The 25,814-nt window shown below is 45.1% G+C and overlaps 9 protein-coding genes across 9 annotated transcripts; 4 read left to right on the forward strand and 5 right to left on the reverse strand.

Moving 5' to 3' along the window:
* Positions 1-161: 161 nt before the first annotated feature.
* On the forward strand, positions 162-1,506 carry BDV27DRAFT_35313 (SDR family NAD(P)-dependent oxidoreductase). Its single transcript, XM_032076405.1, has 2 exons — positions 162-1,104; positions 1,175-1,506. Exons 1-2 carry the CDS (start codon positions 384-386, stop codon positions 1,384-1,386), a joined length of 933 nt encoding a protein of 310 aa, XP_031933650.1. The 5' UTR covers positions 162-383; the 3' UTR covers positions 1,387-1,506.
* Positions 1,507-1,804: 298 nt separating this feature from the next.
* BDV27DRAFT_167478 (Zn(II)2Cys6 transcription factor domain-containing protein) lies at positions 1,805-2,853 on the reverse strand (the record flags this gene model as incomplete). Its single annotated transcript, XM_032074496.1, has 1 exon — positions 1,805-2,853. Exon 1 carries the CDS (start codon positions 2,813-2,815, stop codon positions 1,805-1,807), a length of 1,011 nt encoding a protein of 336 aa, XP_031933651.1. The 5' UTR covers positions 2,816-2,853.
* A 1,860-nt stretch (positions 2,854-4,713) lies between these two features.
* On the reverse strand, positions 4,714-6,295 carry BDV27DRAFT_140195 (FAD-binding oxidoreductase; the record flags this gene model as incomplete). The annotated part of the gene is made up of 3 exons (XM_032069605.1): positions 4,714-5,179; positions 5,244-5,742; positions 5,800-6,295. 3 exons carry the CDS (start codon positions 6,293-6,295, stop codon positions 4,714-4,716), a joined length of 1,461 nt encoding a protein of 486 aa, XP_031933652.1.
* Positions 6,296-7,307: 1,012 nt separating this feature from the next.
* BDV27DRAFT_167480 (uncharacterized protein) lies at positions 7,308-8,252 on the reverse strand (the record flags this gene model as incomplete). The annotated part of the gene is made up of 1 exon (XM_032074497.1): positions 7,308-8,252. The coding sequence occupies one exon, from the start codon at positions 8,250-8,252 to the stop codon at positions 7,308-7,310; it is 945 nt and encodes a 314-aa protein (XP_031933653.1).
* A 1,068-nt stretch (positions 8,253-9,320) lies between these two features.
* BDV27DRAFT_151833 (uncharacterized protein) lies at positions 9,321-10,933 on the forward strand (the record flags this gene model as incomplete). Its single annotated transcript, XM_032071428.1, has 2 exons — positions 9,321-9,559; positions 10,588-10,933. The coding sequence occupies 2 exons, from the start codon at positions 9,321-9,323 to the stop codon at positions 10,931-10,933; spliced, it is 585 nt and encodes a 194-aa protein (XP_031933654.1).
* A 5,255-nt stretch (positions 10,934-16,188) lies between these two features.
* On the forward strand, positions 16,189-16,749 carry BDV27DRAFT_151834 (uncharacterized protein; the record flags this gene model as incomplete). The annotated part of the gene is made up of 1 exon (XM_032071429.1): positions 16,189-16,749. One exon carries the CDS (start codon positions 16,189-16,191, stop codon positions 16,747-16,749), a length of 561 nt encoding a protein of 186 aa, XP_031933655.1.
* A 1,172-nt stretch (positions 16,750-17,921) lies between these two features.
* Positions 17,922-20,870, reverse strand: BDV27DRAFT_151835 (uncharacterized protein; the record flags this gene model as incomplete). The annotated part of the gene is made up of 6 exons (XM_032071430.1): positions 17,922-18,224; positions 18,318-18,575; positions 18,642-19,505; positions 19,565-20,329; positions 20,381-20,716; positions 20,784-20,870. 6 exons carry the CDS (start codon positions 20,868-20,870, stop codon positions 17,922-17,924), a joined length of 2,613 nt encoding a protein of 870 aa, XP_031933656.1.
* Positions 20,871-21,559: 689 nt separating this feature from the next.
* Positions 21,560-22,165, reverse strand: BDV27DRAFT_151836 (uncharacterized protein; the record flags this gene model as incomplete). The annotated part of the gene is made up of 3 exons (XM_032071431.1): positions 21,560-21,635; positions 21,688-21,836; positions 21,899-22,165. The coding sequence occupies 3 exons, from the start codon at positions 22,163-22,165 to the stop codon at positions 21,560-21,562; spliced, it is 492 nt and encodes a 163-aa protein (XP_031933657.1).
* Positions 22,166-25,075: 2,910 nt separating this feature from the next.
* Positions 25,076-25,526, forward strand: BDV27DRAFT_151837 (fungal calcium binding protein-domain-containing protein; the record flags this gene model as incomplete). The annotated part of the gene is made up of 4 exons (XM_032071432.1): positions 25,076-25,217; positions 25,275-25,340; positions 25,400-25,446; positions 25,503-25,526. The coding sequence occupies 4 exons, from the start codon at positions 25,076-25,078 to the stop codon at positions 25,524-25,526; spliced, it is 279 nt and encodes a 92-aa protein (XP_031933658.1).
* Between the last annotated feature and the right edge of the window lie 288 nt (positions 25,527-25,814).

A 25,814-nucleotide genomic window follows, 5' to 3' on the forward strand; every position in this document is an offset into this window, starting at 1 on the left:
GGATTCCGAATCAGCGACGCATGCTCGGACTCCGTCGATACAAAGCTAAGGCTGGGAAAAAAGGCCCCGATGCACGTCTAATGCGGGGCCAGACCGAGATCCCTGTCCGGCTTGTCGCCCAGCGGTTCAACCACTCTAGTGCTTACAGTCAAGCATTGGGGGACGAGGCTCAATTTTGCTGACAATGCATTCCATTAATAACGGCCTCACTCCCCGCCTAACGAACTACCTATTCAATCCTCCCTTCCACAGACTTTTGAACAGTGTTTGCGGCAATATTGCCTTCTTACTACTTCCTATCCACATTAAGCTACCGTAATCCTTTGACTGCTTTATACGCTCAATCCCTCTGAAGGACATAAGACAGCCAACCGTTTGAAACTATGGCCACTCCACCCTCGTACACCAAAGTCACTCACTCCGCCACATATGCCGGCATCAATCCAACTCAGCCCGGTCTCTCCACGGCGGGCAAGGTTGTGTTAATCACTGGCGCATCGGGCGGTATTGGCCGTGCCACAGCCTCATCCTTTGCTGCATCGGGTCCCCGAGCCCTGATCCTCCTCGGTCGACGCGCTGACGCCCTGGCGGAAACCGCCACGATTGTGCGCGCCAGTCACGCAGAGGTAGCGATCCAAACCCACGAGGCTGAGCTGTGCGATGCTTCAAGCGTACGCAATGCCATGAACAAGGTGGCTGCCGAGTTTGGCGGCATCGACGTCCTCGTCCACTGTGCCGGCGTCCTGGCCCCCGTGGTTCCCCTTCTGGAAGTGGATCCGACTACTTTCCTGGACGGTTACAAGACGACCGTGGTTGGTACGCTGGTGACGGCACAGGCTGTCGTCCTGGCGAACAAGTCCGTCAGCGCCAACGAGGACAAGCCCGTCACCTTTATCAATCTCACCACGGCCGGCATCCTGTTCCCCCCGTTCCCCGGTATGGGCGCCTACGTCAGCAGCAAGATGGCCGCTGTCAAACTCTTACAATCCTTTGCTGCCGAGAATCCGCAAGTGCGTGTTCACAATGTGCATCCCGGACTCCTCCGCACAGCCATGTCTGCCAAGCTCGCAGAGACGATCCAATTGCCATATGCCTATGATGACAGTAAGTATCAAATGATCCTGTCCTAGTATCCAAATAATTGACCATCGTTTTTCTTCTTTTCCTTTTGCAGTCTCTCTTCCCGCCGATTTCCTTGTCTGGATTGCCTCCCCCGAAGCGGAGTTTCTCAAAGACAAGATCGTCTTCGCCGCTTGGGACGTCGAGGAGCTCAAGGCTCGCCAGAAGGAGATTGTCGGAGGCCCGCCGGGAACTGGTGAGCTCTGGCTCGGCTACCAAGGATTTCCACGATTTATTGCTGGTCAGCCTTTGCCGGGCACCCAATAGGCGATCGGTACTCTGTATGGGAGGTCGCTATCCCAGACTGAGGGGACTGTGCAAACACTAGTAGTCGATTAAACAACTACATGAACTATCTATACAGTAGATTACTAGCGCGAAGACGCCAATGAAATGAATGTTAGAATCCTTTTATTTATTAGTTCAAGATCCAAGTGCTTTTGACGTTATATATTAATCTGTTCTGTAACTTATGTTGCTCAGTTAAATATTACTTTTTGAACAATGAAGATAAGAAGACGAGTAGAAAGTAATTATTATCAATTTCCAACTTAAGGGGTACTTTCAAGGCCATTATAGATTGTCCCGTAACTACGTCGTCATTCTGCTATTTAGCCATGCTCTCCAAAATCTGCACGATGTACTATGTACTATGTACAATACTATATCAAGAAAAGGAGGACATTCAAAAGACCAAACGCCTGGCCACTCCCTGAGTGACAGATTGCAACCTCGACCGAAGCAACGCCGCCACTGGCGCAACGACCCAGGTAGTGTGCTCCCAGCGCGCCCCACCATTACTATCCTGGGAGTACCTGTCTGTGAACTGCAAAACAAGCCTAGCAATCTTGGACAAGTCCCCAACCTGACTCTGGCCATCGCCAACTAAACTGCGTGAAGATGACTGCGGTCGCGACCACATGAGTATATCTTGTTCACAGGAGCCGTTGCCCATGGATCTGCCATCGCTCGACGACATGTCATGGCTCACCGATCCACTGTCGGAATCGGCACCAGTAGAGCAATGAACCACGTCCATGAGCGAAATGCACCCCGATGCCACCAGAAGCGCTACGTTCGCCTGCTCGGAGCATGGACACATGAGGATAGTCAACAACCGCTGGCACGCCTCGGTAGCCGTCAAGCCGCTGCCGCCGTACGTGGGAGCAGCGGACCTGCGCCACCCCTTGGTTATTTCCAGTTGCTCGACAATCGACAAAGCAGCCTTGGTGCAGTCGGTCTCGGTGGTATCCACATTAGGACCCATGCTCACCATATTACACGGTGACGGCGAGATTTCTGCAGGTTGTAGCTGATTGTCCTGGTGATGTTTTATCATACGTGTGCTGGGAAACCAGCCATTATCGCAGCTCATCTCGCTGTCAGTTTGGCCAGAAATCCCGGTCGGCTCTACCAAGTAGCTGTTGAGAGCATTTGTCTCTGGAGTCCCGAAGCATTGCTGGGAGGTCTTGGTTTGACTCTGGTTCTGGCTATGGCTCTGGCTCTGACTTGACTTCCGCCGTACGCGATGCGGTCGGCCACCACGACGAGCTGGGCTGTATGTGCATGGGCGGTTTAGATTTGCGCAACGCGAGCAAGTCGGCTTTTGCTTGTCACATCTCAACTTGGATGCAGAACAGACATCACAGGAGTCTTTCAGCTTTCGAGCTGGGAGTTGGGTGTTGTAGGTCTCCATTGGGCTAGGTACGGCGGTTTTTCGGGGTCCAAGTGAGGTTCGGGGCTTGAAAACTATGCTATCTTATCTATCTCTATGGGTCTATCTATAGTGACAGGGATGCTAGTTACACGGCAACTAGCCAAGGCTTTATGATCCGTGTTCCAGAAATGCATTGCAACGTGGTTGCTGTCACCGACAAAAGCCAGCCTCGTGGTTGTTGGAACCCTACAAAACGATGGATTACGCCAACGCCCTTGCCTCGTAATACGAGTAATCCCAGAACAGATGTTGGGACAGATCATCATTCCATGCATAGTTGCACGACTTAATCGTATTATGTAAAGGAAAACACAACTAACTATTAGGTAACTCTTGGCCGCTTCCCATCCAGGAAGGATAGGGCCTCCTGTTTATTAAGCTTTAGGGCTTGTTAGGAGGCTGTGTCTCATCCAATCCCGAGGACTTTTCACGGCCCTGGTTCCTTTGCTTCAGACTCCTTTAGTCTTAGATCAGCTAGAAGGGGACTTAGGTCCACTCTTCGGCCCCCATAATGAGCGCGACCAGAGTTCTGGAAGATAACGGATCTGTTTCTGCTTGGAATGTGGGTGGTTCAATGCCTGTCGATTGAGAATGTTTTGTTTGTGGTCTCCCTTGCATGAAACACAATCGTTATCGGCCCGGGTTTCCACGAGGTTTCTCTCAGATAAGGTCTACCAATCCCTTGACAGAACGATAAACTCTACAGACATTATAGTAGTGATTTCAGAATTTCAGAAAGTGTGGATATGATAGTAGGGAGTATTTGGATTTGAGGCAGTGACTGGATCAGAAATTAGTGGCACTATTACTAGTTCGAAAACAGTACAAAGCTTCGCCATCCACGATCCTTGGCGGTCATCTGACTCTTCAACCTTTAGCCACGATGTCGGTGGGATTGGCTTTCACAAAACTCCATGGGATTAAGACCGTATTCGGTTAAGAACCTTAATCAAAGATTCTCTTGTCCGTGTTCTGCTCCTTATAATTAGTAGTGAGATCTAATTTTAAAGTCCTGGTATGTTGTCATTCTAAGTAGAAACCATAAATATATATTGTAACATTGGGTCAGTCAATCAGCTAGAATCTTGAATAGGCATTGTAATAGCCAATGATATATATCTTCGTGAAGGAGTTAAGAGTGGTACTAACTAGCTAAAACCTTGACCTGGGTTTAGATAGTGTCCACTAGAATATATGGCAATTCATAGGTCTAAGAGTACAATAGAGGGGATTCACTGCTCATCACTTAAAACATGATTTACGAGTAGAAGTGGGGTGGTTGCCGCCTGGGTGAGCTAGTGGGGGAGCCGCTTTAAAGTTGACGGTCGCGTGAGCTCATCAAGACTCACCCCAAAGTGTTGAACACGATTTGCGGTACCGTTTCGGGCGGTTCGGGATCGAAACCCTAACGACGCATTAGCTGACTCAGATCTGAAAATATCTGGAGCCAGGTTTGGGTCGATCATTGCGACCTAGTCGAGGTCGAGGAGACCTACAATACGAAAGACTAACGGGGCACTGGAAATTAACAGGGAATGTGCTCTGATTAGTTAAAGCCCTTACCGTCTCTCGGCAGCATAGGATTATTGTTCTAGAAACGGTAGATCTGTGGTAATCATGTACATTTCTTAATATAGATAGGTAGAAATGATATTACACTAAGATTTCCAGTATCCTTCTATTTATAGGTCTATGTTAGGTAACGCCATTAACAGATCTGAAGATGGTGTTAATGGATGGTGGTAATATATGGGTCCCTCAGAGCGGTTCTATTCAGGGAGATTAATATTCCTAGGGAGTTGCTAACTTTTACTTTCGATATGGCGGATTCTTTTAGTTATTGAAGAGCGTAGTTCTAATACCGCTGTACAACAGACCTACATTGGAATTTTGTAACCACCAGGAACCTGTTTCTGAAACACGCCCTTGGGATCATATCTCTTGCTGACAGCCCGCAGCTTGGCAATCTTATCCGCCCCCCAGCTCTGAAGCACCTTCTGTGAGATATCGGCGTAATTAAGGTAGATAAAGTCGATCAGATATCCATGAGCCTTCAAGACGGCACGTTGTTGGTTCACAATGTCCGTGATGACGGACTTGACCAGCGCATCGTCTGCCTTCTTGGCGTAGGTAGCAGTCATATCGACCATAACGTCGTCAGTCTTTCCAGGTGTCAGCCCGAACATGTTGGTGCCGTTGGTAACAGGATGAGGCTGAGTCAAGAACTCGACGAAGATGCCTTCCACATTTGCGATCTTGCTCAAGCCCTTCTCCCAGATCTTGAAGAGTTGCATGTAGACCATAGGATCCGGGTTATGGAACGAAAAGGTGAGTTGGAAGCCGCTAGAAAAGTGGTTAGATTTGTGGAGTATGGATAAGGTAGACGTGTGCATTATCCGTTGCTTACCGTTCCACTTTGGATGGGATATTCTCACCAAATTTCTCCACGACGTTGTCAGTAGTGTTGAGCTCTGCCACGCCCCCCAAGTTTGGGATCTCGGTGAAGGCGTCATAAACAGTGGGTTTCTCAACCTCCTTTGTGTACCACATGGCATCAGAAAGTAGGAGTCTGCCGTCTACATAGTCCAGGAACATTGCCATCATGGCTGCGCTGTCATGACTTTCAGGCTTCATGAAGTTGCTGAAGGCTTTGGCGTGAGCCCACAACGTGGCGTTTGTATAGTTGTAATTAAGCATGCTATACCACATTTTCCCCTGAGGGATTGTAGCAACATCAAAGCGTGTGACGATGCCAAAGTTGTTGGAGCCGCCTTTCAACGCAAGCCAAAGGTCAGGGTGCGAGATTTGATCGGCATAGATGACTTTACCACTTCCGAGCACAACTTCGTAACCGTGGATATTATCGCAACTGAAACCGTGCTCGCGCGATGCGAAGGTAATTCCACCTGATGACGAAAGTTAGCTATTGTTGTCTGGTACAGCCCTTCAATGCGAGTACGGACCTCCAGTGGCGAAGCCTCCGACTCCGATCCCGGGAATACGGCCTCCCATAACAGTCAAGTTATGTGGTACGAGATGCGAGTAAGCGATGTCCCATACTGCGCCCCCTCCAATGCGAGCAATCTTTTGATCCTTGCTCAACTCTACTTGGTTCATGAGGCGCATGTCGACGGTTATGCCAGGCTCAATGTTTGCCGCGCCTGTCCAGAAGGTGTGTCCACCACCCCGAACGGCAAACTTGCTTGTGGAGTTGTTGAAAGTCATCAACTTCACGAACTTGGATACTTCAGCAGTTGTGGTAGGCCTGAAGATACAATTTGGACTCAAAACGCGCTCATGGTCGCCGTAGTAGGATGAGATGGACGAATTGTATGTTGTTGAACCGGGATATGAGATGCGCCCTGGAATCTTGGACTCCACGAGTGTGCATGAATTATTCGTAGCCAAAACAGCAGCAGGCAGCACTGCTGCGAGAAAATGCAGAATAGACCAATACATGGGAACGCTTGGGCAGATGTGCTTGAGGGAATCTCTACCGAATCTCGTTGAATGGTTCGCCGGTGTGCAACCGGCAGATAAAAAGGAGAAAAGAATACCAGATATTTGTTTTATAGCGAGACTGAATCAACTGATAGAGACAAGGGGAGAGGCGCTTGATAATTTCACAATATACCTTGGCACACTGAATGAAAGTCGATGATCGGCGGCTGGTAGATTAAATAAAGTGGTTAATTATAGTCTACAAATACGACCTCGAATTTCTTGAGAATCTTTCTATAAATATGTACCTGCGTCCCCAAGCCCCGAAATTGCATGTTGGTGCCAGATACCACGAGGCGGTTCTAAACGAACTACTGCAGGTGTGTGCATAGAGTTTTCATGGTTCGTTAACTGACTCAGTCGATAGAACAGCTAAGCCCCACGCTGAAAATAGTACGCTCGGAAACGTAAAATCGTCTACAAGTATGTAGAGTAAGCCAGTGCCTGTCTCTTCAGCAACAGGCACTCTCGGGTTCCGACATTGTGGAGAGCGGTACAAGACGGCTCGTATGCAGTCAGCAACATATACGGCATAGATATAATTGGTTCTATCAAGCGAACACTGCAGGAGGGATCACCACGTGTCATGTGGAGTTTGTTTAATCTTCTGCAGCACCAATCCCATTTCAGTCATACGTCAGGCTGTAGTACGAAGAGTAGTAGTGATGGTAGTGTTGTCCAGGCTGTTTGGGGTCAAGGGCAGCAGCTAGCCCCACTAGCAACTCTTTACAGTGTAAGTTAGTAACTATACCTTTATCTCCCTTACCATTCTACCTTTATGTGGCGTCTCCAAGCCGTTGTAAGTTTGCACTTGTTCAGGTATTCTATTTCTATTGCATTTGTAATGCCCAATCCGAAAAGATAGGAAGAAGGAGCCTTATACTCTATGTCGTAAGCGTCCCATACGGCCATACATGTACTAGTTCATGATAGATTCGTAGCTCAGGCGCCAGCGCCATTTCTGTATACATCAATTGTGCGAAATAGGCCGTACCACTGCCCCCAAGTCGTTGTCTGAGTTGTTCAGCGCGGAGGTGAGCGCGCGTAACTGCGTGTGAAGAAAGGCAACCATTCTGGCTCGCACGTCACTCTGCATGAAGTCGCTGCGTGGCTCGTTGAATGCCTGTGATTGTCCTGCGTGGCAAGCCATGTCTCCAACGACGACTTGTAGTTCCCGAAGCATCCCCGAAAGGACTTGACGAATGAGGACTGCCTCTACATCCTTGCCCAAACGGTGATTGCCAATGAAGAAATCCCGTCTTCGAGTCTCGACTTGGCCCGCACTGCTGGGTGGGATGGCGCTGTCCGCAATCGAGTTGCGGCGATGGCTGTATATATCAACAATATGCCAATACCAAGCAGTAATTTCAGAACAAATGACGGTGACGATGAGCAGCAGCTGCGGGCTTCCGTAACACGAACATTTGAGTATGGAGCGGACCGCCCCCAAAGCCGACTGGTTCATGGACAAGATGTCGTCCGCTGCACGCGATAGTTGAGGTTGGCGACCACCACCCTGGCCACTCATGCTTAGGACGCAGGAGCTCGAGCCGGCATGCATGGAGCTGAGGACCCGTGTGGCGAGGCTGATGCAACATCCATGTGGGTTCTGGCAAATCCGATCCTCTTGGGAGCAACTGGTCTCAGGGACCGATGAGATGCTGTTATCTTCGGTAGTCAGGCTCGGGGCGCAATCGTCGGACAGATTGTCTGTGGATGAGGACGTATCCATTTGCCACTTTAGCGACAATTCTCTGCTCTCAAGATTCGAAAAGTCAAATGAGAGGAAATCAAGCTGCGAGTTACCCAGGAGGTTGTGAGCCGATGAAAGAGGGATTTCGGCATCCAGAAAGCCACCGGTTAGGAGAAGAGGATCTCCGACATATTGAATTTCTGGTTCATCTGCGACCTCCATCGCGTGGCGACTGTTTTGGCGGTAGTGCTATAATAGTGTCCCCAGGTAAGGTCTTGTGGCTAAGGGTATGGATAAATTGAGACGGTAGCGATACACGTTATGAAATATGTCCAGCACTGAATACTCTGTAGAGTATTCGGCCGGCCCAGATTGGGTTATAGTTTGCTCGGTCAGCCTCACTCGGGGGCCGCCTTTTAGATCCACCTCGTATCACAAACAAGAATGCTTGTTTTCTAATTAGGGATCCTCCTCACAGCCCCTTGCTGATCACACCAAGTTGGGGTCCAATCAACACCACCGAGCACCTCCCCAGGATGAAACGAGGGGAGAGCGAAGGAAGCCGTGTGCATGTACGAACCTCATGCAGGAGCATTCTGGTTAGCGCTGACGGGAGTAGATCTAGATGCAACTCATGCCATCTCAAGTACCCATATACTTTGCAACAAGGGCCTCTCGAAGTTTCCCGAACAGTTTGGCTTGCATGGTCATGTATGACACAGCCACATCAGGTCCTTTTCGGAAATGCCCAGAGTATCAATAATCAATTAACCAATTGCATTATACGAATCATTCCAAATGCCCCCCCCCCGATCCAACAGTCACAATAGATAGATAGTATGTCTCGTATACCCCTTCCCCCACCAAAACCAACTAACAATCTGAGTAAGCCACGGCAGAGCGTGGCAATTGTGTTCTCCGGGTGCGCCTAGATGAGTTAGACCGTTTGGGGAGGAAAGGGAATGGCGTATCCATGTAGCTGTAACCATAGTTTGACCCCATCCTAGAATTGGTGTTCCCGCTGTGGTAAACGAGGTATTGCAGGCAAATATTTCACCACCCGGCACGGAGATTGCAACGAGGAAAGCCAATCCAAGAGACTAAATCTGCCGAAGAAGAACAACGTACAAGCCGTCTCTGCCTGGCCCTGTCCCTCGACGCCGTCTATCGGTGGAGGCCACGGAGCTAGCTGGGTTTGACGATCGGTAGTCTGGGCGGCTGTTATCCGCCGCCGCAGCAGCAACATCTCCATCGCCACTAGCCGCATGGAGCTAAGCAGCTGGAGATGTCATGCTCAGGACAGGCAGTCTTCTGTTGTCTGCAGAGGATACGCCGCCCTCATACCCGACTGAACTGGATGCCCGATTAGACGGTTTGTTCTCGTCTTTCGTGGCGTCCTCAATGCTCAACTCACCCTCCAGCTACTACGGGCATCAGAATAAGCTCAATACCCTTCTGCGGATGGCGAATCTGATGGCCATCGCTCCGGCCCTCGAGAATGCATGTGCCACCGTCAAGGATATCACGCTGTAGCTCTCCGATGTACCCTCCATCTACGACACCGGATGCTCGACACCCATCGACCCACAGTCCCTTTCGGACTTCATCACTAAGTCTCTTTTGGGTATCTCTGAATGTTTCCTGCCAGCCCCCATGCCCCCTGCACCGTAGCTTGCACGCACGGGCCCACGGGTGTTGTCATTCGCCAACTATGCACCTTCTAGTCCGTCATATAACGCTAATGTAATTCAGACGATCATGCGGATCCTGCGGTGACCTTGGCCTTCCACGATACAAATAAGAATGGTTAATAAGAAAGCATCTGGAGTCTCCGCTCCAAGATCCATGAATATCCCATGGAAAGCGAAGCAATGAGTATAATATGTTTAGTGTTAAAAGCAAAAACACAAGAAAAGAAAAGAAAAATAGGAAGAGGGAGAGGACGAAAAAGATAGAAAGGTGATTCCACAACAATTGGTAGGGTTTGGGTAGGAACCTGCTCTACTGTATAATGTGGCAAGTGGCGTTCTTGAAGTCAGCCTCTATAATTAGATATAGTGACCCTTCCAAATCATATGCAATTAAAATATTAATGTTCAAGCATCTCAGCACGCGTTCAGCTTACCCTGGTGCAACTTGATAGGCTGCATACGCTGGGTGTAACGAAAGGCAAGCTAGACCAGCGACCGGGGTCGCTTACTGAGAGCCTCGTGATGGCTTCCCCACTATTGCTGATTAAATTGTGCGGGAAGCCAGCTGCTCGTCGCCAGTTTTGATCTCTGCGATAATCCCCTCACTCAGCTGTAGGGCCAGAGTTTTGATATTCATCTTGAGGTTGGAGCTGCGGTGACAACGAAGAGGGGAAACATATAGGAGTTCTAGCCAAGGAAATATCACCTAAAATAAAGGTAAAGAGAGATCAGAAACACGAATACAAAACAAAAGTAACGGTGGCTTACTTTGTGAATGCCATATGCTATCGTACCACTGATAATATACCGACCGAGGCGAGTCGCTATATTGTTCGGCACCTGCTAGACCTCTGTTCCACAGTCAGTAGTGATGAAGGGCATTTGACGGCCATCCGCCTTGGGGGCAGCATTGGGGACGTCGAAGTAACCCTAAGCCTGAATCCCCATACCCTTATCCAGACACATCGGCATGATATCGCGCTGCAAGTTGCGGACATGCGCACTGAATTGGCCCTGGTCGACGGAGAACTGACGGAGGCCGTGCTAACGGGCGTAGGCATTGAATCTAATGACCGCTCAGGCCGGGGCGTCACGGATATCCGAGCAGAGTGCTTTCTTCTGATGGACGAACGTGCTGAGCGACTACATCAGTTCAGGGATACCGGTGGCGTAGTCCCAGCTATGAGCGAGACACTGTACGTTTCCAGCTAGCAGGACACCATGGAAAGGAATTAGGCTTGGGAAGATGGACCGGGTCGGTGTAGCTGCGTTCGCAGTTTCTTCACTCACATTGTAGAAAAAGACGCACACAATTGCTGCTAGTGCCGTCAAAGCTTTCTCCGGTGGACTTGGCGACCGGCCATGTATCTGAGGTGTACTTGTGGACCAGACAATATTATCGCGACAGCCAGATTACTCCAGCCACTCGTCAATCTAACCCTCATTCTGGCAGCGTTGATCGATATTGACCGCGTCAATAAAGCTCACGATGGGCTCATAGTAGTTATTAAGGAGCTCAAAAGTGCTCTCCTCGTTAAATTCACCGAACTGAGCACTCAAGGCGTTCGCGAGACCTGTTCCCTGTCTTGGAAAGTCTCTTTGAATGCAGGAATGATGGGATTATGGAGAAGTACAAGAAAGAAAAGGAAAAGAAAAATGACAAGAAAAGAAAGTCGGACGTGCTCATTCCGTACTGTTAGATTAATTCAAGGGAATAGATCGGATAGCATAGTGACAAACTCTATACTCTTGATACATAGAAGCCATAGATAAATTACTCGTCGTACTACTCCGTAGGTTCAGCGGCTATCCGCTTATAGCAGCGAGGCCAGCAGTCAATCAAATCTAGGCCCCGCGAAAACCCATGGATTTTGACCTGACCCATCTCTTGGTGCGTTTGGGTCCCTGGTCTAAGCCCATGGGTTGGATATAGGTTTAGAGTATGAACCCGTGGCGAGGCCTATCAAGTCTCGGTTTTACAGAGGTAGAGTCATTCAATCCCAATGGCATGCTAGAGACAAAATTATTGGGATATGAGTCTTTTCAATATAGCCGTCTCTTAGGTCAGCAGACCCACCACGCACTTCGGCATGTTGGTCTGCCTCACCTCAACGATAATTTCCACCTCAACGATAAATTTGAAGCTATTCAAACTCCTATACAACATCGCCTTGAGTATCTATCCAAAAGGGTAATCTAGGACCTTCCTCATCCGCCTGACTAGTCTTTTTACTAGACAGATCCCCTATATCTCCCTGTTATAGTAGTTTATTGTGCTCTAAACTCCCCGCTTTTCCAACCTACCTAAGACTCTGTAGTCTTTCCACCTCTGTACAATCTATAATTCGGCATTTTATATCAAGTACAGTTAATAGCCTATTGTACCAGACTCTCCTTTTTGATTTCTGTCTATTTTAAGACTTCAGAAGTTGAAGATACTGTTGTAGATTATCTTTAAGCTGAGCAACTAGTTCAGTAGTTTCTAGTGAGCTCTGGAATATATAATTAAGATATTATATAAAGCTCTAATCAAGCTCTGGATTATTATTAATAAAGCTCTATACTTTACTAATACTTCGACGAAGACCTTGTATTGTAGATAGCAGCGATAAGCTTAACAGTAGTAGTAATAGTGTTATAATTATCTCAAGTTCTAGAGCAGTCTCTAAAATCTTATATAGAGATTTTATTATCTTCTTTAAATTTAAAGAATATATATCTTACTTTTTAAAGGTATACTGTATTGTATATTATTTAAAAGTTATTGTATAAATAGAATAAATATATTTTAAGAAATCACTTTTATTGTCTATCTCAGTATCTCTTGAAGTAAGCTTATTATTTTACTTGTAATAAAAATATTTATAGACTTAAAAAGATTGTCTATCAAGAGACTATATAAGATATATTATATAAGAAGAGAAACATTAAGATATAATATAGTATTGTCCACAGAACTACAGAAATTTGTAGATAAGTGTTACAGATCCGATGATGACTCTGTATAATAACTGTATTGTATACCCTGCCCGTTGTGTATATACAGCTCGGAGGCCGAACAGCGACAACGGATCACATATCCGTTGACTTTTCAATAGCGTATAGTAGCTCCTTGTCAGTCTTATCCTGTTAGGAGAATAAGGGGCTTCTTCTGGATATAAAGTTAGCCTAGTGTTAATAAAAGAAGAAGGTAAGAATCAGTCTTCTGTCTGTCTAATATCTACTGCTTAGCTTTCAGCCTACGTACTCTTACCTAGTTGACAGGTCTTCTATCCTGAATAGTAGATATTTCCTTGACAATAAGATAGAACTTGTAGCTATAATAAGTAATAATTGGATCTCTTTTTTTGAGATACAATACTTTGTATAATAATAGAAATATTAAATCTAGCTAAGACTAATTTTATCTGAAGTATAATTTTTAGAAGATAGAGCTATTCAATATTTGTCGGGAATATCTGTATTATACTATCTCTCCAGATAGTGTATACCTTTGAATATAAAGTATAGAGAAAGAATAAAACTATCTACTATAACATTCTCTATTATAAGATCAGTTCTTCTATTTCTTTAGATAGATTTCCTCTTGCAGCTTATATAGATATAGTAGTTATAAGTTTTTAAGACTTTCCCTGTCCCAGTTAGAAGTCGGTTTTATCAAAGTTATATATATTTTTGGGAGGAATCTGCTTGACCAAGGGTTCTAGGTAGTTAAACCAGTACTGAAAAATACCTATATTCTCTGTATCGAGACAATTCCTATCTTTTGGCTTCTATTAAATAAGCTTAAAATTGTTTGGGAGATAGTCTGTCGATTGTATTCTATTACAGTATTTGATTGGCACTCTGCTCAATTATTCCGGCTGTAGATAGACAATATAGATTATCAAGCTGATAAATCTAACGAATCAGTATCTTCTCTTGTAAATTATTAAGGGTTCTGATTAAGATAGGACATAAACTTCGAGTAGCTCAGCCCTGAATACACGCTCTGAGTTGTTGATAGGGAACATCGGATTTATACAATAGCACAGATATATTTGGTGTTTTTTGGCCTTGAGCGGTCCTACAGGCCTGAGGGATTCGCATCTCTATATTAGAATAAGAATTAGACATAGTAGTAGTAAATAAAAGCTCTGAATAGCTTCAAATTTATCGTTGAGATGGGAATTACTGTTGAGGTGAGGCAGACCAACACGCCGAAGTGCGTGGTGGATCTGCTGACCTAAGAGACGGCTAATAACGTATTTCACTAGCGAGCGCCGCATACCAACGAGCGCCGCACCTCCACTCCGATTTCTGCCTGCGGGCTAATTACTAGAGCCTTTTTCACCAAAACAACTGTATTTCTATATATAAATTAATTATTAAGTGGTTTAGGATATCTAACTCTAGTATATCCTCGAACATAACAATTAGAATACTGCGGTGATACTTGTATATACGGCCTAACTGCAGAAAATACTGAATCTATAGAAATAGTATTCTGAGTTTTCTGAATCTTATTCTCACGCTGGAATCTGTCTAAGCTTTTCTGGAGAGATAAGTCTTCTTCTATAGCTATCTGTCTAGCAGATTTCTTCTGCTTTTGGCTTTTCTATTTATTATTAGTATAATGTTTATGTATTTCTTTCTTTGTAAGAATAAGCTTATTAAGAGTCAATTTATAACTTTTAATAATCTTATCTAATTGTGCTTCTAGTAAAGGGAAAGAACTTTAAGTATATTCTTTAAATAGCTTCCTTGCTATAGATACCTGTTTCTCTAGCTGCCTAGTAGTATAGGGTGTCTTAGGTGTAGAATTAGTTGACCGACTGTCTGGTGGTGTAGGGGTCTTCAGTTAGATATTCAACTTACTTAGTACCCTATCTGGATTAAATAGAACTAGGTCAGTACCTACAAAGCTATTCTGAATATTTTCTATTATAAAAGTACTTTTGCGAGTCTCAGGAAAGATCTATAGAAAATCAAATTTATTAATATAGCTAACTCCTAAACTTATTTTCTGCTTTATTAAATTGCTGTACACAGCTTTTAAAGACTGAAAACAGCCTATATCTAAAAGCTATAGCTTATTGGAAGAGTATGCAGATATACAAATAGAAATAATATTATTTTTACTGTATATCTAATCAAACTGAGGTGTAAGATAGCTGCTATATCTGTCTATAACTAAAAGACAATATTTCCCAGTCGTATAACTAGTAGTAGCAGGAATAAAGAGATTTTTAAGCTAGCAAAGACCTATCTTATTAGTAATCTATTTATTAGAACTCACTTCAATCCTACTACTAGATAAAAGCTTTGAATCTTGGTATTAGCCCTCTATATGGATCTTCCCTTTGAAGATAATACAGGGAGGAAATATCTAATCAGTAAAGTTAATATACTTAATAGAAATAATCTATCCCCAATTATCTAGCTGTACAAGAAGTACTTTTCTATAGTAATCAGTTTTAGTAACTACTCGAGTATTAGTTACTAGACCTATAGCAAAGTCAGTTTTGTCAAAATTGTAGATATCTTCCTGTACAATTCTATATTGTATTATAGTGATTTGTACACGGTTAAACTATTTTTAAATTGTTTTAGGATCTTTATATTTAGTATATTAATAATTATATTATTGAGAAAAGTAGGATTTTACTTTATCGCGGTGTTTAGTAAATTTAGTAGCCCAGTTTACTCTAATTAATTAAATAGATATAGTACCGCGGCTAGTAAGAAGAAGATTAGCTATTTCTTGTATATCTGATAGTTTAGGAGATGCTCTATATTGATTTAGTAATAGAATCTATTGTATAAGTGAATTCTCTTTATTTTGAGTTAATTTATGATTATTGGTGTGTGTTTCTGAGCGGGAAGGTATTCTATTAAGTTGTCGCCGCAGAGTTCTTTTATGGATATTATAAATACAAACTACTTCACAAATACTGCGAATTTCTTGATTTTTTAAAAGCAGAAACTGCTAGTAGAATTCTATCTTTCTGCTCAATTGATTCTCTTCGATTTTGACGCGGTTTTGGAGGCATGGTGGGTGGTTGAATTAATGAAGGCAAAACGACGCGTAGATTTTTGAAGAGGTGCGGCGCTCGTTGGTGTGCGGCGCTCGCTAGTGAAATACGTTATTGTTTTGAGCATCATTGCCTTCTCAAGGTTTCTAATTTTGCTATTAGTAGGCAGTATTAGGATCGCTGATTTACTGGCTACAACAGGCAGTAAACTAGGTGGAGGACCGACTACTAAACGAAGCGCCCCATAGGGATCAACACGATCTATTGAACTCTAATCGTGGGCTCTTTGACTAGAGTCGCTTAAGTGTACATAGGCAAATATATAAATTAGAAGATTTCTGACGGTCATATCTGCTCTCCTCCGTAGATTACTCCAAGATCTTGAACCACTCCAAGGTCTCACTCGCTACTTACAGACCCTCTCTTCCATTATCAAATCATCATTCCATTAATATGAAGACCTTCCTTGTACTTGGTGCTCTGGCAGCCCTTTTCCAGTCTACCTCATGCCTCGAAGCGGGAACTTATAAGATCAGGCCTGCTGGTGGGGTCAGTACTAGGGTTCTGACTGACACAGGTGAACCTAACGCCCCTGTGAAATTTGATATCGCCCGCTGGGAAGTTTTGGACCTTCTGGGTATTTCTACGCAAACCAATACCAAGTTTGAAATATCGGGTCAGAGATGGCACTTTCTGGGTAATGGCAAATATGACAATTATGGAAGCACTACCGATTTCGATCAATTCGTCATCACGAGCGGCATCGGCTACAACATCACTTGTGGCAACCAGGTGGGCTCTCCTTGCGTTAGCGGTGACAAACCTCAATTCTACTCCGTCAGAAAAACTAGTTTCGGTACATATCAGATCGTTGACAATGAATCCGGTTATTTCCTACGCGCCTCTGGGGAAGATGAAGTGCACCTTGCCGCAGAGGACAATAGCATCCAAGAGGAGTTTTTCCTTGACAAGCTGCCAATTGGCGAGTATGTCCCCCGCGACGATACTACTTGAGAAATCCATCCTGTGTAACGAGCTAATCAATCTATTCAGGGCATAGCCTATCATTTACCAACCCCCTATTGCTATAGGCAGTTTCGTATGGTGGAGTGTGCAGTGAACGTGGACTTATTTAAAGCGTCAGTTCTGTATTTAAGGCCTTTGGTGGACTCCCACCAATAATAATAGCTGCTTGATATTATCTGCATCAACATCATTGATTTAGTCTCTCTAATATATAATGAACTAGTACACTTGATGACCTTGCAAAGGCTGAGTATAGATATATGAAAGGGATGAACTGCTCCATAAAGTTTTCGTAGGAACACTGGTGAAAGCCCGGGGCTTACACAACTAACAACTCCTGCTTTGCAAATTCCTATTTTTTCCTATGCCATAACTACTACAGTATTATTTACTGTGAAAAGCAATACAGGACAAGACTATTTTAAAAAAAAATCTTTTACTATTAATTGGTAATGCGTCCTCGTTGCTCCCTCCAGTCATGCCCTATTAGATCCCCGAATATACAAAACAAAAGAAAAACTATAAATACTATGTAGGTATAGATCTGCGGGAATCCTCTATATTTTAGCTCGTATGCTCCGTACGTGCTCAGAATATTGCAAGCGAACATCCCAATGGTATCAGCGCCGCATGGCTCAGCTGAAGATGTCGATCAGTGGAGTCGCATTGACACTCCATATGGATACATCGGGATTTTGAGAACCCTGAGATTCAACTACAGTTCAAATTCCGGTTAATACAATTTATCTTTCTTCCAGCTTCTGGTAATTCGCGACTTTATCAACTATATCTTATATATTTTTTGCCCCGTGGATCAGTTCAGCTGAAGTGTGGGTCGGCGTGGAGAACATTACCAATAGATCGACCCACTGAATCATCGAAAAGTACTCTCGGCATCTTGGCCGAGGGTGCGGGTGCCTGAAGAGGTTTTAGGGGGACTGAGTACCATGGATTGCATACTATCTACAGAGCAATTGGCCTCGTAGTACTATTTGATTATCCTCACCTTCCCTAGATGGTGTGATCTCATAGGGTGTATCTAGGGTATATAGTAATCTTTAGAATGGCTAAGCTACTAAAGTAGTTGTGGATGTCTAGTTTATCTACCCCTCAGCCTTATCCTAGTCAATTGGAATGCAAGAACCACGGTCAGCAGATATCTATACATCCACTCTGGCCCGTTTAGTTCCCCCCCAGGTCTTGACCAGACACTGGGCGATCACATCGCGTATCCTTTCACCTTCATAGGCCACGACCATGCACACCCCAACGATGAACAACGTGAGAGGACCCGCAATTGCCCAGAACAGCCACTGATCCCGGTCCATATCCCGTATGTCACGGGTATTCATACCGAGGTAGCTCGTCATGAATGATAATGGGAGGAATACAACAGTCACAATAGTAAAGACAAGGATCGCCTTACTATTATTATCTTGTTGGAGGTCGACTTGACGTACTACCTGATATATTATATATTGAGTAAGCTTGGGTCAGAACTCAACATAGAATACCTGGAGCGAAGAAAAACCCCAGTAGGTGACATCTGTACATACCCTTCTCCTTAGCTTCTCAATGCCAGAGTTCATTTCACTATACAGATCTGCCTTGTCATTTAGTTCCCGGATGGAGTTTTGGATTACGTCTTTTGAGCCCCTTCGGGACTTGGAGATGTTGTCTGCGACGAAATCCATGAACTTTTCCAGCACCGTCTTTTGTTTCTGGATTGCTGAGAGAATGCACTCTAACTCCTCCTCAAGAAGGTCCAAGTCATCGAGCAAGGCTCGAGAAGGCTTATCTCTCACTTTGATTCTCTATGAACGTATATTTGTTAGAAGATTGGACACAAAGAACAAAAGGGGGGACCGACTTTAACATACCAACTGGGAAGAATAATCTCTGTAGATTTCCTCAAGACGAAATGACCCCGCGCCATCCAGGTCACTCAAACCAAGGGAGACGTGTTCCAAAATTGAGGATGCAATTCGGGACGGTCCCACGGCGATATAATCATCAATATCTAGAGGGTTTGTCTCTATTAACGTGCAGATAATTGAATACTTAGATTCAATTAGTAGATCCTCCGCCTCTTTGAGCGCCTGGGATCCGTCCATCCAGGAAATTTTGTCGATATCAGGCTCCGTCTTATCACACTCTCTGTCACCCCAGGCTCTGGCTCGATGGTCCGTTTTTTGCTTTCGAGGAATGCTTCGATCTTTGATGCTGTGATCGCTAGCTGTAGAAGCAATGGGACGCGACACTCTATGAGATGGGATAGCAGGGTAATCCGACCAGGAGCCCTCTGTAGCTTTGGACTGCGGCGATATACTCCGAGTGACTTCTCGGTCCTTGATTATGGAACCTTCCATGGTGAATGCTTCGGAAGGCGATGTTATGTCAAACTTCGAATATCCTGCCATGTGGATATCTTCTCCGGGGTCATCCAAGCCTAAGCCTTTGTCCAGGGTGGTTGGATCTGGCTGACCTTTTCCGGGGTGGGTTCCCGTGGATTGGTGTTCATCCGATAGTGCATGTTGGATAAAGTAACAAAGATGGCTAATAGCCCTACATAACTCCATAAAACAGTCCATATGAGCTGTAAGGAGAGGCAGGCGGCTCATATCACTCCGAATGCCGGCACGGATCTCGCTGGACAGCTTCAATAGCCTTGTAGACCGGTCGGCGAAGTCCTTCAGCTGAGGCAGCCTAGTGAGCTTTGTATGGTGAGGAGTCTTAAGACACTCCTATTCCTAAATGTCAGTCTATTCAACGGCTGTAACGTATCCATACATGCAGGACAAACTTTGAAGATCGTATAAAGCCCTCCGTATATCTTGTCTTTGAGCAGGCATTCCGTACCATCCGGGAGGAAGTGATCAACCAAATAGCATAAACGGTTACATATTTCAATTTCTGGATAGTAAGTCTCTGTTGGCATCTCATCAAAGAAAGAGTCTTGCAATTCAATTAGATGCGATTTCTTGACGCTCGGGAGTTTCGCAAAGGCTGCTTCTCTTTGAAGTATCGCGTACAGATATTTAGGAGCGACCAAAAAGGGATCACGTTTCCGACTATGTGCTATTTGTGATTCGGGTACTCGGGTTATCGTTTTCTGCTCTTGGCCGCGAGACAGAGCAGGGATTTCAGAAGCTAGTGGCCACGATAGGTACGGCAAGATGGCCTTTTCAGCGCGGCTATTGTTCGAGTGCCTAGAGGGTCTTTTTGAAGTATCCGAAGGATCATGGGTTGACAGAGGAGTCTGGTAGCCCTCATCCTCTAGGTCTAAACCATCCAGGGCGGATGACCTTGGGGTCCAAAACATTTCCCCTTCGGCTCTCCTCAGCTCATCTGCAGGGTCCTTTTCTGAGCAGCCAGGCCAATGCCAAGCAAGTCTAGTATGGTGCCTATTTTTGTCACCGCTCACAGATTTGCGATCCTCAGCTTCACTGTCTGATAACTCACAAACTTCATCTTCTCCCCTCATCCTTCGGGATCTCCGGGTATGCTCGAATAAAACCTCCGTGAAATCGACATCCAAGTAGGTCTTGATAATAACCATTGTTGAATCCTAGCATGCGATTAGAGCGCAGGATGCAATTAATCGAACAGAGGAGCTTACCTCTTTGTCCTCCTCCCATGGTAAATTGAAGGCATCTAGGGTCTCCACGTCTATAAATCTTTTTGACATTCTGACCCATGTCCTCGTATCGGTATCGGGCTCGATAAAGTATGCCTCATTTTCGCGGTCCACTTCATGATGAGGTAATTTGCGTGTATTCAGAACGACAAGAACAGTTATGCAAAAGCCATATGTCCTTGCCTTATGTAAAACAGAAGGCCAGGAGTCAGCGTCGAGGGCTTCATCTGTGTCTGCATTATAAAACTCGCACTTTTCAGCATCAATGTGTCTTTTTAGCCAGCATGAGTAAATGTGATGAATCCGGATCAAGAAGTCCTAATTACGGTCAGTACATACGATAAAGCTTTTAATGCTGCTCTTCTTGCAGTTCAGTCCCACTCACAAACCACGTAGGACATTCCATCACGTTAATATAAAAGATGCTGTCATCTTCCCGTATTAAACGGAGGGTTGGCGGGACTTCCTTCATGGTGAGAGGGAAGATTGAACTCTGCCGATGAGTATGAACCTGACTTGGAGCGCAGGTAACCAAGTAATCTAGAAATATATCAGGTCCACTGAGTTCCAAGATGTGAGATCCAACACAGGACCAAAAAAAAAAAAAAAAAACAAAAAAAGACAGAGAGAGAGAACAGGAAGAAGCAGGACAAAAAGTAAATGAATAGATGAAACATTTAAACCAACAACATAGTGAAAGGAAAACAAGGCGAGGATGGGAAAGGGGGAAATACAATCTCCGATTATCAAGCCCCATAGCTGTGGGACATACACCAGCGAATCTCCTTCTAAATCCAGCACTTTCCGGACTGCCTGGGCCTTTTCACGGGTAAATGAAGAGTCGGTCCGGTACGCCGACTGGACCAATCCTCTGATGGGATGCATATCCGTATTGGCCCTTTTATCCGCTACAGGTTGACAGTTGTCACTGAGGAGCAGGTATGGAACGGCGAAGAAGACACAAACAAAAGACTGTCCGCTTACGGAAGACACCCTTTGTTTCTGGAAACATGAGTCCAGAGCTTTTCCACCAAATATCCTTTGCGCTTCGAGCGAGTAAATATCTGAAATCCAGCTCTTTATCATATTTTTTGCATTAACTGGAATATTTATCCCGTCTAATGCAGTAGACTTTCAATAAACATACACAATCAGTGTCGCTCATTCGAGATAAAGGAATATTTGACCTCCTACCTTGAATGTATCAAAGTCGATTCCTGCATGATGTTGCATGTGTCTGAGTGGCCCTATTAGTTTAGTTTACACATGCTAGGCCCGCATATCCTTACATCCAATGCATGGTTTGGCCTCCTGGGCCGGCATTTTCAATTTGCGACTTTTCGTCCGTGGCCAGGAAAAGGGTTTCCTTTTCACCACCAATGGGAATGCGACTCCATGCAATTGGTATTCGCATCCGATGTACGCGTAGGTCGGAATTCTTCAGAGACCATCAGCTTCCTGTGGCTGGGTCTGGCCAACACTTATTAGGAGTAAACTAACCACATCAAGCTGTTTCCTTAAACTATCTCTCAAGCGTTCTTCGTCGTCCTTGGTACGGCGAAACCACGAGTTCCACGACAGGTATTTTTGCTCATGGTGGGGTTTGGCAACGCTGTCTTCCTCATTGATAAGTGGAGCCTTACTCGTCCGTGCCTCGTTCCGACGTCGGGTTGCTTCGCGAGCGAATGCATCTCGAAAGTCTCCGGTTTTAACCCTGTTGGTTGGATCCAAAAACTTGGGATTGGCACCAGTGATATTATAAGCCATGTGAAAACTTCCCTCAGCCGTCGATCATCACTATCCTAAGGTCAAAATTCAAGATCGATGTGTGACTTGGTAATCGGTAAGCTGTGGTGGGGGACAAAACGCCTTCTCCACACAAAGATCACCATCAATCACGTGCAGGAAGGAGCTAGTGCAAATTGTAAATCGTAATAGTCCTACTCTTCATTGACTTGATTGCTTATAGTCCTTAATTAGTTTACTGCTTCCGACTCTTTGGCCGTTGAAGGGGTTGGCAGGCTGGCCATCCCTGCTCGAGTATGAGATAGCTTATATAGGTAAGCGATATATTTTGATGGCAGAACGTGGGACTCATCCAACCCCCAAGAGGATTACAAAAGGAATACCAATCAGAGCCCAGGTCCAATGACATACCTGGGTCGTATAATACTAATGCACAATTTAGAGATCCTGCTTAGGAAATATTAGGTGTTTGTGCCATTATTTACACCTTTTGAAAACCACAGGGATGCGTAACAAGTCGTCAATGCAGTGTTCCTGGCAAGAGTATTGCAACTGGAGCAAATATAGCAACTTGAAGATATATGCATGATGGTGCCAGATTACGCCATGGGGACTTCCCAGAAAAAGCAAGGTTTCTTAGGGCACTATTTCCATTGTCTGAAATAGACGATGTGGTCATTCGACGCTATCTAACAAGACAGTCATACCCGGATACAGAATGAAAATTCCTGTCACTGAAACTCGCCCTGACGTTCCTTTGTATTTTAGCGTCGAATCGAGAACAATCTAAAGCAAAGCAGCACAGCTTGCTAAAGCATCCGACAAGGATATTAGATAATAATTGCGCCCGTGGAAGCGATGGCTATATAAGCTGTTGTCTTGACGCATATAGCTGTGAGGCTCTAAATAAGACCGGCCAGGACTGTAGGACAGTCGGAACGACAGAGCGTAATACTGGTATTCTCTTAAATAATGGTGCTTATGCTTGTCTCACCTCTTTCGCCCCTGCCACGATTTTGTCTCAAGACTTCTCGCCAATTTCTAAAAGTCGAATAAAGCTTGATTTCCTTCTTGGTCTTCGTAACCCCTTCCTATTAAATGAATATGGTTAACCTACGACGCGCACTGCTACTCCGTGTGGTATCTCAATCCTGAATCCTTCTGCCTCGTGGGACTGAGCTGGGACCCTACAAACAGTTGGCTTTGAAAGGTTACACAAGGTGATGGTTGAATTCCATCACTTTGTAACAAATAGTCGGGGTAAGCCAGCTCTATCTTACGTTTACCTGGCCCTGATATGCACTGAGATTCCATATCGGCTGATTGGTTCTTTAGTCGGGCTCTCAGAGGCATGAGTTGGTGGTACATTAATCATAAGGAACTACAAAAGGAAATCTACAAAGGCATCAGGTGAGAACATCGCATCCCCGATGGTCTTTAACCTCGAGTGGGAGGACGTAGCACTAGAAACACGGAGATACCGTTGTGGGGGAATACGGTCCAAAACCTGCCTAGTATCTGAACCCCGTCCATAACCAGGAGATCTTCGTATGTCTTTAACCGTAGCACAAGCAGAAGACGAAGTATGAAAATTAAAGTCTGGAAGTGTCCCCTATAATATAAATGGTGAAATTAGTTTGCCTGTTCTCTCGACTATCGTTGGCTTTGATCAATATCTCTTGCGCCTTTAATCATCTTGCCGGACAAAATCATAAGTTGAACTGAGTATCGATATCGAGGAGCAGTGGAATCCCCGAGTTACCCTCCTGCGCAGAATAGCGAAACATAGATATTTTTAGAAGCAGACAACAGAAGATTCTTCATCACGGGCTGATGCTGATCTTCTTTGCTTCGGTTAATCCCGTTGGTCTCTCCATGCAAAGGGTGGGTCGGCCCTTTCGTATTTGCCTCTTCGCGAGGCGCACGGCACTACCTAGCGTGGCTGCCAAGGAAATGTCTTGTTTAAACCAAGCTAATCTTGGCGGAAACCCTGATGCTTAATCCTCATTCGTGGGTTCATGGTCTGATGTTGTACTCCGGGACATTTAGTAAGGCAAGGGCTCTGCCGATCTACCTTGGAAATCCCGCTGGCTGTTCCTCACAACGGAATTTATCCGAGCAATACGACTTATATGGAGGGATTGGCAATCTTGGCAGACGACACGCATAGTATGTATTGACGTTGATCTGCAGGATACCGCTACACGTATGATGATCTCACACATCTTCCCTTCGACGGCGAGTAAAAAATCTTTTATAATTATGCATGAGGAGAGATTCAGTCACATGGCCAGAGGGCAAGAGGTGTGGTAGAATAGTAAATCTAATAAGGGGTAGAGTACGGACGATAGCAAATAATTCCTATGATGACTGCACAGAATAATCAAAGCTAGCTCGAGTATAACTCCACCCAAACACGAGATGTTACCTTGTCGTCTGGCGAAAGATGCTAGGCTTGGGCATGGTCAGCTCGAAGTATACTGACGGATACGAGCTGTGTTTCGGTGCATTGGAGACGCATATTCGATGGCCATCCTCATTGTAGCCCTAGTCTACATAATCAGCTCATCCTCGCGAAGTCTAACTCCATTGGGCAAAATTCCCCAAGCTGATGATGCAGGTAGACACCGTATTGATGAAGATCTCTCGTGTAGTAGCATGACTCTTGTATCTCTATACATGATGATTCTCGGAATAGAAGCAGATTGGAGAGGGAAGTATGCGATCACCATTGAGAGTCACATAGGGTATCATTTCAATACGAGTTGGTGTCGGTCACACTCGGGATCTCACCAGCCCAGGACCAAACTCCGTCTATATAAAGACCTCACTGACTCTCCCTTAGTCTCTTGTCTCATCAACACACAGAGAACAAAAAGTCCACCGGTTGAACAATACAATCGAACAAATCTTTTCAAGTTCAAATCCACCATGCGTTTCTTCCTTGCTATCTCGACTCTTCTGGCTGTTGCCACTGCAGCCCCTGCCTCGACTGCACAGAACCTTCAGGACGTTCACAATAACGCCGCTGCTTTCACCGAGGCAAAGAAGGCCGCCGGATGTGACTGGCTCGGTAGGTGTCTGTCGACAAAATCTGGCTTTTGCAACCTACTGATATTTTCCAAAAAAGCCTGTGTTTCCTCTCTTGCTGGGGAGAGCGCTGCATGTGCAGCCGCCGCCGCCGAGCTCGGTGCTAGTATGTTTTCCTTTTTCCTATGTGAATATTATAAACCTTTTACTGACTTGATCTTCGAGACCCCATTGCCGATGCCGCTTGTATCGCGTCTGTCGGTACCTCTACTGTGAGTCACGCTATATGCCATCATATTATATAAGTTAATTTTGACTCTTGAAACAGGCTTCCTGCAAGAAGTGTGGCTAAGTAGCTACGGTGAAAACGGTTGCCAATACAATGGACGCGTAGGGACGACGGCATGGAAGGTGGAGTGAAAGGACTTACTGGGAGCGTGTATCCAAGTCCCTGTATATATGGTTGGTGATCAGATGCGAGGAGTGAATTGTCTTTGTGATTTAGTGACGAATGCATACATACATGATTTCCATTCCTACGTACGAGTAACTGTTAACCCTTGTCTCCAGTGGCGATCCCAAATCATTTTGTCAAATCAGAAGTGTAAAGCACAGGATAAAAACCCCAAGCCGATAGGGA

Source organism: Aspergillus caelatus (genome assembly GCF_009193585.1).
Source record: "Aspergillus caelatus strain CBS 763.97 unplaced genomic scaffold BDV27scaffold_2, whole genome shotgun sequence".
Classification (NCBI taxonomy): domain Eukaryota; kingdom Fungi; phylum Ascomycota; class Eurotiomycetes; order Eurotiales; family Aspergillaceae; genus Aspergillus; species Aspergillus caelatus.

Bases quoted from the DNA above. Each gene is read 5' to 3' on its own strand.
- BDV27DRAFT_35313 (XM_032076405.1), top strand. From the start codon at position 384: ATGGCCACTCCACCCTCGTACACCAAAGTCACTCACTCCGCCACATAT. The intron at 1,105-1,174 runs GTAAGTATCAAA...TTCCTTTTGCAG, and splicing joins GCCATATGCCTATGATGACA to TCTCTCTTCCCGCCGATTTC.